The following is a 12022-nucleotide window of genomic DNA, read 5'->3' as shown; positions in this document are numbered from 1 at the left end:
GTGAAAAAGCAAGGTGCTTTTATTGTGAGCGAGAGGCGGTAGAGTGATGTCATTATCAAGGAGTTTTGATGCTACTGACAATCAGAACGGACCTCTGTGGCAGCAACATGCAGCAGAACTTTCTGTGACAGCAGAAAAGTTCTGCATCTCTTAGGTCCCCATGTAGTAGCCTCTAGACACACACGACTATTCTTCATCTCTTGAAATGTGGCTAGTGTGTGGAGGGACTTAAGTTTGAATAGCATCAGGTAGCCAGTGGCTAGCACATCACCGTGGGCCGCACAGCTCCACGGCTCAGGCCAGACCGTAAAGCAAGGTCATGTTTAAGGTGTGCAGGTTCACGTAAGAGCACTTGGCACGAGAGTGGAATTTCACGCCTGTCTTTGGTCTCAGCCGTTTACATGCTGTTTTAGGAGATTGGGGGAAATGGCAGGAAGCTGAGAGGAAGAACAGGTAGAAGAGGTGAAAATACTTCACTGCGAGGGCGCTGGCCAATCAGAGCAATGGTGGTGGGGGAAGTGTTCTTCAAAGAAGAAAACCTTTCTCCGCAAGACTTCCAAGAGCTCATTGGTACTTACGGGGATCGTGGGACGGGGGTCCGTCTCCTCATAAATGTGTTTATGTCAGAGTTGTCTGTGTTTCCATTTAGCATCGCGTGCCCAAAGAGTACCACTCCAGAGAACCGAGAATAAACCTGACCTTTCGGACAGTTTATCCAGACCCCAGAGGGGCGCGCTGGTGACGGGCGGTCTTTGTGAGGAGCTCTGCTGAGACTGAGCTGAGACTCCCACCCTGAAGAGACTTCCAGAGGCTGGTCCAGCTGATCTCGAGGTGCAGCTGCTTAGAGGGTGAGGGTGTGGGTTGCTTCCCAGCTTGGAGTCCTGTTAAACGACAGCTGGCCTCCCCCATTCACAGTATGCGTACTGTGGGGACAGTGCTCCCTGCTCACATCCTGAAATCGTACACGATATGTTCTTTAGGCAAATTAAAAACTGCTGTGGCTGTGCTCACGAGGGATTTTGTCCGTAAGCAGTTTTTCTCTTGCCCTCCCTGCTTCACTGGAAGAAACGTGAATGTGCTTTGCCTCCAGGGTAAATCCGCACGTGTTCATTCCTTGTGACTTGGTGAAATAGAGCCACAAATATGTGTCAGCGACTCCGGAGCCCCCGCAGGCCCACAGCTGTTGAGACCCAAGCAGAGGTGGCTTCTCAGAGCTTTGTGGAAGGCTGCCCTGACTCCTCAGCATCTTGGCTTGTGTGCTTTTGTCATGGAAAGCTGCCTGCTCTGGGAGCACTCTATTTAATTGAGTCTCTTTCCTGGGACACAGACAGGTTACCGGCCTCTGAACGAAGAGTGGAGGCCATGTTCTCTCGCCCAGCCATCTTCAGGCAGCCGCCTGGGTACTTGTCACATGAGAGAAAACTGTCCCTCAAAGGCAGAAGTAGGTGAGTGATGTCATGAGAAATTTAGGCTGAAGAACAGCAAATGTCCTGCTGGTGACAGCTGTCCCACATAGATGAATTTCCCCTAGAGAATAACTGGAGTCATTTGAAGCCAGATAGAAGCGGGAGCCGTCCTACAGGGATAGACTCAGTTACCTAATAGTTGTCTTTACTTTGAGTTCCAGGGGCCCTATGATGAAAATTTTCTTCTGACTCAGTGCTGTCTTAGACACAAGTTCCCGAGATTCAGCGCTTAGTCCATGATGTCACCAGGTTCCCCAAACAGAACAGAGTGGCTGCCCTTTATTGCATCATAAAATCACATGTCTTCTTGACCTGTTGACTTAGGAGCACTGTGCCAAACTGTTTCCAAACCAAGATATGGAGAGATACTTGAGAGAAAGAAAATGGATGAAAACAGGACAAGAGAATTAGAGTTTCCCTAGCTGCCTGTGGGGAAAATTTACAGAGCCTTCTTGCTTTTGATCTTGTTTCCAAGATTTATGGCCTCTGTGATTTTGGTGAAGTGCCAAAGACTGGGCAGGCTCTTCCCCGCAACTCAGATGTAATACCGGGCCTGGCCAGGCCCTGTTCTTTGACAGTCTTTCTGGCTTCTTGCATTGGGTTTCTCCCCACCCCATTTTTTAAATGTTTCACATGTGGATGGCTCCTTTTTGTAAAAAACACGAAGTGCTTTATAAAATCTGGGCATTATAACGCGCTTTTCAGTGAGGGAAATACAAATCACTGTAAAAATAAAATAAAACGTCTGATCCCTAGCTTTTTTCTTTAAAAAAAAAATGTTTTTTTAATGTTTGTTTATTTTGGACAGAGAGAAAGAGCATGAGCAGGGGAGGGGCAGAGAGAGAGGGAGACACAGAACCTGAAGCAGGCTCCAGGCTCAGCTGTCAGCACAGAGCCCGATGCGAGGCTCAAACTCACAGACCGAGAGATCGTGACCTGAGCCGAAGTCGGACACTCAACCAACTGAGCCACCCAGGCGCCCCTCCTAGCTTTTTTCTTATTAAACAAAATCTGGCCAGGGTGGTACAGCCAGCTTTGGTTTTGAGTTTGATGCATGACATTGGGAAATTCCTCTTCCATTCCCACAAACGAAAGAACTGGCAGATGGTTCCCAGCCTTACGGCATCCCTCCTAATGGGTCATGATCTCCCCTTGCGTCAGCTGCAGATTTGATCTCTTCACTCATCGCTGCCATGTCTGTCAGGGAAATGAATTCCTACTCGACAGCTGACAGCCTGGGCCACCACCTGGGCTTCTTCATCTGAGAGCAGCAGTCTTAACTTTTGTCGCTTGCTGTCCAGTGCTAGAGTGCTAGAACTGCCTTTTTTTGTTGTTTTTTTTTGTTGTTGTTGTTGTTTTTTACCACTAAGATAATGTCCCTTTTGAAATGAGAAGGTAGGTACTTGCCGTAGAGTTAAAGTACAGGGTTTAGGACTGGACGGGAATTCCAGAACCAGGCAAAGGTTGCTCAGTCACTGTACCAACTTGTTGCTGTGTTTTCCGGGCCGTAGGTCTTAACTAGGAATTAGGGGGAAAACTACTTTGCCGACATTACTTATAAAGCAAGAGGAAGCAAATGTAACAACATGGCATGAAGAAAAACAGCTTTAGTTTTTTGCTTCCCTTTTTTTGAGCTTTAATAACCTGCTAGGCACTGTCCTGGGAGCTTTTTATACATAATCCCTAATCCTCCCCACAGCCCTGCAAGAAAGACGTACTATTTCCATTGTAGAGACCAGGCAGCTGAGCCCCCAAGAAGGGTTAAGTGATTTAATAGGACTTGTAAGCAGCAGAAGCAGAATTCCAACCACAGGTGAATCCTTAAACTGTGTGCTTCTTCCTGTGCCGTCATGAACTTAGGCTGAATAGTTTACTGGGCATCCCTGGGAGCCGGAGCCTCAGGGCTTGCCCCTGCACAGCTGGCCACCCAGCTCGCCCTGGTCCCCTGCTGGCAGAGCTGACTGCCAGGCCACCCTGTTTGTCCTCTGGCATTCCGGTACGTGAAGGCAGGCATCTGTAGCTCATCTCTCTTCACTACTAGCAGCTCCTGGTCAGAAACCGTCCTGCCAACTGGACTAATAATTGGCCATTTAACTAGGGAAGCTCTTTTTGGGGGGACAGAACCCAATTTCTGGCAATTTAGGTAAATTGTCATCCAACCTTCCTGCCAAGTGACCCAGAACAATGTTTCTTGGTCGTATCCCAGGAAACTCTCTTGAGGTAGATGCATGGTCCCTTCCACTCTTCACTCTAACCTGTGAGTCCAGCTGAGGGCTCTGAATGATGCCCAAACTCAGCATGAGGCTTCTTCATGATACTTCCCGACAGCCGTACTCCAGTCAGCAGACAGCCCAAAGAAACGGGTCAGGTTGTACACTAAAAATGTCTTGACAGGGGGCTCCGTCTGGGTGGTTCAGTATGGGTGGTTCAGTCAATTAAGTGGCCGACTCTTGGTTTCGGCTCAGGTTGTTATCTCATGGTTTGTGAGTTCAAAGCCCTTGCTGGGCTCTGCACTGGCAGTGTGGAGCCTGCTTAAGATCCTGTCTCTCTCTCTCTTTCTCTCTGCCCCTCCCCTGCTCATGCTCGCGCTCTCTCCCTCTCTCTCTCTCTCAAAATAAATAAACTTCAAAAAATAAAAATAAAATATAAAGATGTCTTCACAACAGGCAGCTTGCCTCAGAGCACAGAACTTGCCTCAGAACACTGTACCCCCAGCTTCAGATGGTATCCTTAGTACTGAAATCGCTATCCGCATTGTTGACTAAGCCACTAACTCAAACAGCATTGACTGTTGCTCATAAGTTCGGATCACGGCTCACAAACCTGACATTTCCTCGTGGTGCTCGCGTTCTGCGGCCTCCTTGGCTGATATGACCTTGTCCTCGTGTGTGGCAGGTCTCTCTGGGCCTGGTCAGTGTGTGGCACCGTCTCCTGAACTGTGTCATGGCAAACCCCTCAAGAGCTGAGTGGGTTCTGCACTGAGCAGAATGCCCCAGTTGGGGGACTTGAGAGAAGTCCCTGACACATGATGGGTGCCTGCCCTGCTGGGAATATTTCTTTTTTGAATTTTGGCAGCTTTTACTTGGCTGCAGATTATCTAAGACCTGCTTTGCCTTTTCTGGTCATAGTACTCGTAAACTGTTGAATCTAAAGTCTCGATGGCTTTATTTTTCTTAACAATGCCTTCGAAAAAGCCGGATGTTTCAATAGTGATGCATTCTGTTTGTTTAAATCGTAACCTCTACCTGGTTCCACCCACATGCTCTCCTCAGGAGGACTTAGTCTGCAGCTGTCCCCATCGTTCCTCCCCATTATCTCTTTGGAAAGAACTCTCACAGGAGATCCCTGTCAGTTTTGTGCTCCTGGAATCCATTCTTAAATATGGTGATTCCCGTGTCTGAGGGTCATTGGGGAAATGGCATCGATGTTTGTTTATTAGAGCAGAACACAGACTGAGGGTGCCTTTTCCAGCTGGCTTAGTTGCTACGCCCATTTAGAAGTGCCTTTCCAGCCTGTGAACAGAGCCCCATGTTGGGCTATTTTTTTAGTGTTAGAGCTGGGCGAGGAGCCCAGTGTCAGAGAGCCGCGTAGGAAAACAGGACAAGTTAGGCAGGACATTTGTAGCCTGCATCACCAGAAAGTGCTTTCTTAGATAAGCCGACTCAGAGCCGACCAACGTATGTGTGACAGCGTTGTCATTACAGTTATGTCTGTGCTGTCACTCCCCCTCATCGTACGGGTGATGTCACACCCCCTGAACACCAGGGACGGTCCCTCTTCTCGTGGGCCTCCAGAATTTGTGGGCATGTTCAGGCAGGACCCTGGCCTCTGACCCCACTAGCTTTTAACTCTGGACACAAATTATAAGTTTCTGAATGGGAAGGAAAGTTGAAAGGTGAAACCCAGAAGGGAGTGTGCAGACTGTATGTGTATGTGTGCGTGTATGTGTGCGTGTATGTGTATATACTGTGTTGGGCCTACTACGTCCCTAATTCTGATTTCTTCCTAAATGCAATCCTAATGAGGTGGTGGTTTTGTTTTTTAACCGGATAGGGAAAAGTGTACCTAGAAGATTGGTCAGATCCTGATACCTGGTGTCCCAGGGTGGGCTGGAAAAGGCCTGCAGGGCTAATTGTCAGCTAGCCTTCTGTGTTGTCTTTGGGCTTCCTCCACCTCGACCCTGGCTCCAGGCATGGGGGGAAGAGCTGCAGTCAGTGTCTCCTGGGGCTGGGGCTTCCTTGGTGCCTTCACCTGGAAGCACTGTAGAGATGCCAGGAGGAAGTGTGGGCCAGCATGGGGCTCTCAAGAGGGGCTGGGTGATCAGGTTGCAATTAGCCGCCTACGGCAGGAAAGGCGTGGGCAAACGCACTGTGACAAGCACCTGCCACACAGCGCCTGTGATGATCCAGATGCCCCTGGAAAGGCCATCAGGATGCACGCACCCTCCTGCTAGATGTGGCCCGAAGGTTTCCTGCTGCAGCAAGTGGCAGAGACTGTAGGGCTGCCTCGCCCTGAGAAGGCATGCCCCAGGCCCTTCTGCAGGTGCTGTGATGACCAAGTTTGTCCACAACAGTGGCTCTTGTCCTGCCTTTCTTGTCTGTACTTGAGAATGGACATGGGTGGGGCCCTAGGATGGGAATCCACACCCTCCAAAAACAATTGTGGTTTGAGGGCTGTATCCTCCCTGCCTAAAGAATGTTTCTGGTATGGGTGGATGAAGGATGCCATGGGGATGGGGGGTGCTTCGCAAATTCTGGCCCAGGGGTATTCAGGCTGCAGACCACCCAGGCAGGACTCAGAAGTGTCTTCCTGCACCCTTGTTGGTTAGAGAAAACTCTCCTGGCATGTTTCCTCTGAACTTGTCTAAGGGATTAACCCCCAATTTCTTCCCTGCACCCTCTCTCTGATAGCTTTTAGTCTCCATTCACCTGCAGTGAAGGGGAAAGGAAGACAGCTAGCCTAGAGGTAGAAATCACGGGGGAGTGTGGGTGTGTGGCTTCCCTCTCACTGCCCTCCCTCTCCCCCAGTCTGCCTCTGCCTGCAGCCTCCTGCCCTGCGCTGGGTGCAGGTGGCCAGAGAGGAGAGCAAGTGAGCTCACATGCACGCCTTGCCCTCGGTCTCCTAGAGTACTCCGAGGCTGTAAGTTAGGAGCTGCTCTCCCCATTGGACAGATGAGGAAACTAAGTTGCAGAAGTGCTCATCCCAGAGGCACCCAGGGAGTGAGGCAGAACAGGCATGAAGACGACGTATCAAGTGCGTAGGCCGTTGTTCTTTCTATCACTCAGAGGTTCTGTGGCCTTCTCTGAGATTTCTAGCTAAAAGCAGCACCTGGTGACAAGAGGGAACATGGGCACAGACAGCCCAGAAAGTCACAGTGCCCGTTGGGCTCAGCCCTCCGAGGAGTGGTCCTGGCGGTGTCGGTGCCGCACCAGCCAGGTGGCTCGATTCGTGGCAAGGATCCCTGCTGCAGCTTCAGGGAGCCTCCTCCTGCCGAAAATACTGCGAGCCGAGCTCTGCACCAAGTGCTGAGGGCAACTTCCAGTGAGACCGGCCTGGATCTGGCCTTGCAAAGGGGTGTGCCTCCACTTACAGCGCTGCCTGCAGGGGTGGGGGGAATAGAGAGCAGCCGCGACACCCCCACTCCTGCCGCAGCCTCCACATCTGTCGGAATTGCCGCCAGAGGGCCTCCGCTTGAGTGTCACTCTCCCCTTTATAGCTGAGACGCCTTGGACCAGTCAGTGAGCCCCCAAGCCTCAGTTCCCTCAGTGGCACAGCAGACACAGAAGACCACCTCTGCCAGGTCTCGTGAGGGCCGAGATCATGAATGCAACACTCCTGACAGTAATGTGCTCAGTAATGTAATTGTCTTAAGTAGAACGTTCAGCCCATCCCTGACCCTGGCGTGGGGTGGCTGCCCAGTGGCCCTGTGGTCCCTCCCTTCCTCTCAGCAGGCTCCCTGGGTGCCCACACCTCTGTTGCAGTCAGCCAGGGGAGGCCCAGAGGCCCTGCTTGGGAGGAGTGGCGAAATGAAATGGTCTGTGAGCGAGGCTGAGCATATTAAGATCCAGCTGCACTTAAGTGTCTCCTGGGAAGTTCTTTAGACCAAGTGACGAGAGCTCCCAGATGCCAAAGTGGCCTCCCATCAAGACTCCGCTCACTCTCTGCAGCCCCACCACATGCTCCCCGGGTGACTGGTCTCCTAATGCACCGTCCCCGGCCCCCAGCCCGATTCCACCACCTCTTCCCCCTGGGGCAGCGTTTGAGCTTTCCCAGCCCAGCGAGCGGGTCACCAACCAGGCCCAGACGCACCCCGCCGGTCACATTGTTATCTTGTCCTCGCTGGCAGTTTCTAAATTCCGTACAGAACGCCTCGGCCTGGAAGATTAAACAAGATTGCCAGTTTGGAATTCTGTTCAAGACTAGGGCTTTTATGTCCACAGATTATGTATTAGATGCAGTGGGGAGTATATAAAAGGAGGACACAATCCCTTCCATTACAGATAGAAGTAAGCCGGCAGGGCTTTGAATTTCTCCCTCAGAATTAGTTTTTATTCCTAAAGGAATATGTGTTGTTTGCAAGAAATTGAAAAGAAAAGATAAAAAGAAAAAGGAAAATCATTATTAACTTTACGACCAGAGAGAACAGCTCTTCACGTTTTGCAGTGAATTTTTCCACGTATTTGTATACTTTAAGAAAAAAAGCTTCATACCGAACTCACCATTAGCCTTCCCATATCTAAGATGAACATTAGTGCATGACATTAATTACTGTTCCATAACATGGTTTTGAATGACTGCATAGTATTGTATGTGCTTGTGGTATTATGTAACCAGACCCACTGTGTTGGATATTTAGATTGTTGTTGGTGTTGGGGTGGTTTTTGCTAGTATTAGTAACTGTTCTGTTGGTTTTGGAAATCAGGAGAGTGGATGGTGGGAGGCAGGGTGGTGGTGTAGCCAAGAGCCCAGGATTTGGCCTCATTCAGACCTCAATTCAAATAAAAAGAACAGGTAACATTTTTATAGAGCCTAAGTATGGTGCCAGGCACTGTATTAAATGCTTTATGTATATTAACTCATGATTTATTAACCCTCACAGCAGCCCATGGACTAGGAACTAACTATTTTTATCCCCATTTAACAATTCAGGAAACAGAAGCACCACCCCTCCACTTACGCTTCTGTCCTGTGGCTAAACCTTTGTGCACATCTATTATTGTTTATTAGAATACATTCCTAAAAGTGGCGTCCTGGCTGGGATTTGGAAGGCTGTGCATATTTTTAAGGCCTTGAATCTATAATGTAAATGGCTTTCCACAAAGGTTACACCAACTGCTCCTCCTACCATTGGTGTTGGAGCATACCTGAGCTCATGCTGTGCTTTGAGCACCAGTAATGTGCCAGGCCCTGCACTCAGCATCCTATAGAGCTTCTCTCCTGGAAAGAGAAGCCGTCTGTGCCCTGCACAGAGCAAGCGAGCACTCAGTACATCGTAGCCAGCATTAGCATCAAGGTTATATTTTGTGTCGTTTGTTGAGAAAACAAGACACACACCTGGAAAACCTCAGTGACAGTGCAAAACAAGGGGCCCTGACAATGAGTACTGCAGGGCTTGGAGGAGCACGAGATGTAATTTGGGGTGGTGGTCAGGAAGGGCTGCCCAGTGGAGGGAGCACTTGCAGGATGGGAAGGAGGACTGTGAAATGACAGCCTGAAGGCTCTTGAGCAGGGGTGGGGGTGCCCTAGGGTTCCTAGGTAGCTTGTGTCCAGGGCTTGTCTAGCTGGAGTGTGAGCTGGAGGAGAGACAGTGAGAGAGGCCTGGGAGCCATGGAGGGCTGGGAAAAATTGCATTTACCAGGAGGGAGTGAGAGCATGGGGCCGGAGGTGGGAAGACCTGTGGGGCAGGAGCCCAAGCAGAGAGATTGACGTGTGTGGCCTGGTGGGTACCCCTGGGAGTGGTGAGGAGAAAAGACGTTGGGTTTTCTGGTGCTGATAACACCCTTTCTCGCCATGAGTGCTGAAGCAAAAGAGAAACAGAGGACTCAGCTGTGAGGTCAAAATAGCAGCGTTCTTACCTGAGAAAGCTAGATGGGAGACCTTGATGGGCAGACTTCTTGCTACTCCTTCACCAAGTCTAGGGGCACCCTGGGCACTTGGGGCACCCTGTTCGGGAAACAGTACAGCAGGCTGTCCCTGCTAGCTGCCACCTCCCCAAGCCTGCAAGGAAGGAGATTCCCCATTTCCTTCCTCTAAGCTTCCCTATCAGAGAAGTCCCTGCAGGAGAAGTGTGGATGCTGCCTTTCCTCACTGCAGTGTGAGGTGAGAGATGCTTCCCCTATCCCCTTGCTGCCGTCTTCCCCTCAACCCAGATGCTCTGGGGGACAGTCCGCCAGGAATCAGCCAGGCAGGGTAGTGCCAAAGGTGTACATTTTGGTGCCATACAGACCTGCTTCTAGAGCAGGCTCCTCCACAGACAGCTGTGTGATCTTCAGCAAGTCTCTTGGCCTGAGTTTTTCCACCTATAAAACAGGATTGTTGTAAGAACTGAGTGTGATGTGTGTCTCTAGGGCGACTATTACCAAATAGTGTATAGATGTGAAGGAAAGTCCTTCACCCCGGGGGCGGGGTGGGCAGGGGCTCGCAGTGGGCTTGGGGCAGATCTCACTGCCAGTGGAGGTAGAATTACTTATGTGTAGACGGGTCTAGGACAAGGCCTCGGGGGCGACAGGCCCAGCATGGCCAAGAGAGACTGGGGTGACGGCTGCTTAGGGGTCTCTGTGGAGGCAGGTGAGAGAGAGTGTAGAAAGGGCCCTGGTTCTGGAGTGTTCCCACAGAGGGATAGTTGGGGGATGAAAGGAGGCAGGGAAAGAGCCAGAGTAGGACCAACCTAGAGGAAGAAGAGCCTGAGGATGTCCTGTCACAGCACTCCCACATGAAGCCACGGATTCTTCCTACTCTAGCCTGGGAACAACATAGAGTAAGAGTGGCCAAGGCAGAGGGTGTCTAAGGTTGAAAGACGAGCAAGGAATCAGGCCTTGGACAGACAGCCTGTGGGTACTGGGCAAGTAGTGTCCAACTGTCAGGAGACTGGGTTCCCGTCCTGTCTCTGGCCCCTGGGCCAAGCCTTTTCCTACCCTTGGCCCCACTTTCCCATCTGCAGAATACAGGGATTGAACCAACAATGTTTTTTATAGCTTTTTGACCAAAGCCCATGGTAAAAAAAAAAAAAGTGCACACACATACACACACACGCACATACTCCCTGTTTAAAAACTAAAGCTTCATGAAACAGTACTTTATTACATGTGTTTACTCTGATGTTTTTTGTTCTGTTGTATATCATTAAAAAATGCTGGTCTTGGGGGCACCTTGGTGGCTCAGTCGGGTAAGCGTCCAACTTTGGCTCAGGTCGTGATCTGATGGTTTATGGGTTTGAGCCCTGCATTGGGCTCTGTGCTGACAGCTTGGAGCCTGGGAGCCTGCTTTGGATTCTATGTCTGCCTCTTTCTCTCTCTGTCTCTCAAAAATAAATAAAAACAGGGGTGCCTGTGTGGCTCAGTTGGTTGGTTAAGCATCCAACTTCAGCCCAGGTCATGATCTCACGTCTCGTGAGTGCAAGCCCCGCATCAGGCTCTGTGCTGACAGCTCGGAGTTTGGAGCCTGCTTCAGATTCTGTGTCTCCCTCTCTCTCTGCCCCTCCCTAGCTCACGCTCGCTTGCTCTCTGTGTCAAAAATAAACTTTGAAAAATAAATAAATAAATAAATAAATAAATAAGTAAGTAAGTAAGTAAAAACATTAAAAAAATTTTTTTTTAAATACTGGTCACGGCCCTCTAGCTGTTGGCATGGCCCACCAATGAGTCACGCCTCTTGGTCTCAAAACACTGCCCCAGTTCATCTGGAAGATTCCTTTCTCCTCTGGCAGCCTGCAGTTCTGTTCCATTTCCTCTGGCCTCACGACCCTCATCAGCCGAGCCTTTGTGGTTTTCTTCTCTGTATCTGCGAACAGTGGTTTCAAGTCTCGGGTGCCAGAGACTCTTGACTGGCGTCATCAAGAGATGCAGGAAAGTCATCTTTGCAGGCGTCGTCGTGAGGCTGTGGTGCTCGAGTGTACTGCTCTGGGCGCCTCCCACCTGAGTTCACCACGTGAGGTCCTGGCTCATCCGCTGTCTGCCTGTGCACCGCGGCTCTGTCTCACATGCTGGGGCATCGTGAGTGGGGAGGGGCTCCCAGGCCTTCTGCATCTCCACAGGAAAGGAGGGGGTTTGGATGTCACCCACCCTCCCCTCCTTCCCCCACCCAGCTCTACTGCTTGGCCCACAGGACACCAAATGTTGGGGAGTAGAGCCTGTCCCAGTTAGAGTACCAGGCTCTTCTCTGGGCCCAACCCTCTTCACCCTGGCCCTCCTCCCACTGAGCCCCTCCCTGGTCACGTTCAGGAGCCACTGTCATGGGAATGACTGATAGATGAGAAGAGCTTTAGCAACTGATAGACCTGGGAGCAAATCCCAGCTCTATCTCTGCCTGGCTGTGTGGCCTTGGGAAAGTTCCTGAAC

General features: G+C 50.6%; 1 protein-coding gene across 1 annotated transcript in view; it reads left to right on the top strand.

Moving 5' to 3' along the window:
- Positions 1 to 1013, top strand: part of ALKBH3 (alkB homolog 3, alpha-ketoglutarate dependent dioxygenase) — a 32921-nt gene extending 31908 nt beyond the window's left edge. The window contains exon 10 of the mRNA XM_015075702.3: positions 650 to 1013. Coding sequence (XP_014931188.2) covers positions 650 to 742 — 93 coding nt within the window. The 3' untranslated portion in view covers positions 743 to 1013. The remainder of the gene's footprint in view (positions 1 to 649) is intronic.
- The last annotated feature ends 11009 nt before the right edge of the window (positions 1014 to 12022 follow it).

Source organism: Acinonyx jubatus, chromosome D1 (assembly GCF_027475565.1).
Source record: "Acinonyx jubatus isolate Ajub_Pintada_27869175 chromosome D1, VMU_Ajub_asm_v1.0, whole genome shotgun sequence".
NCBI lineage: Eukaryota > Metazoa > Chordata > Mammalia > Carnivora > Felidae > Acinonyx > Acinonyx jubatus.
The sequence above is the reverse complement of the archived record's forward strand: the minus strand, read 5'-3'. Positions and strand labels throughout refer to the sequence as shown.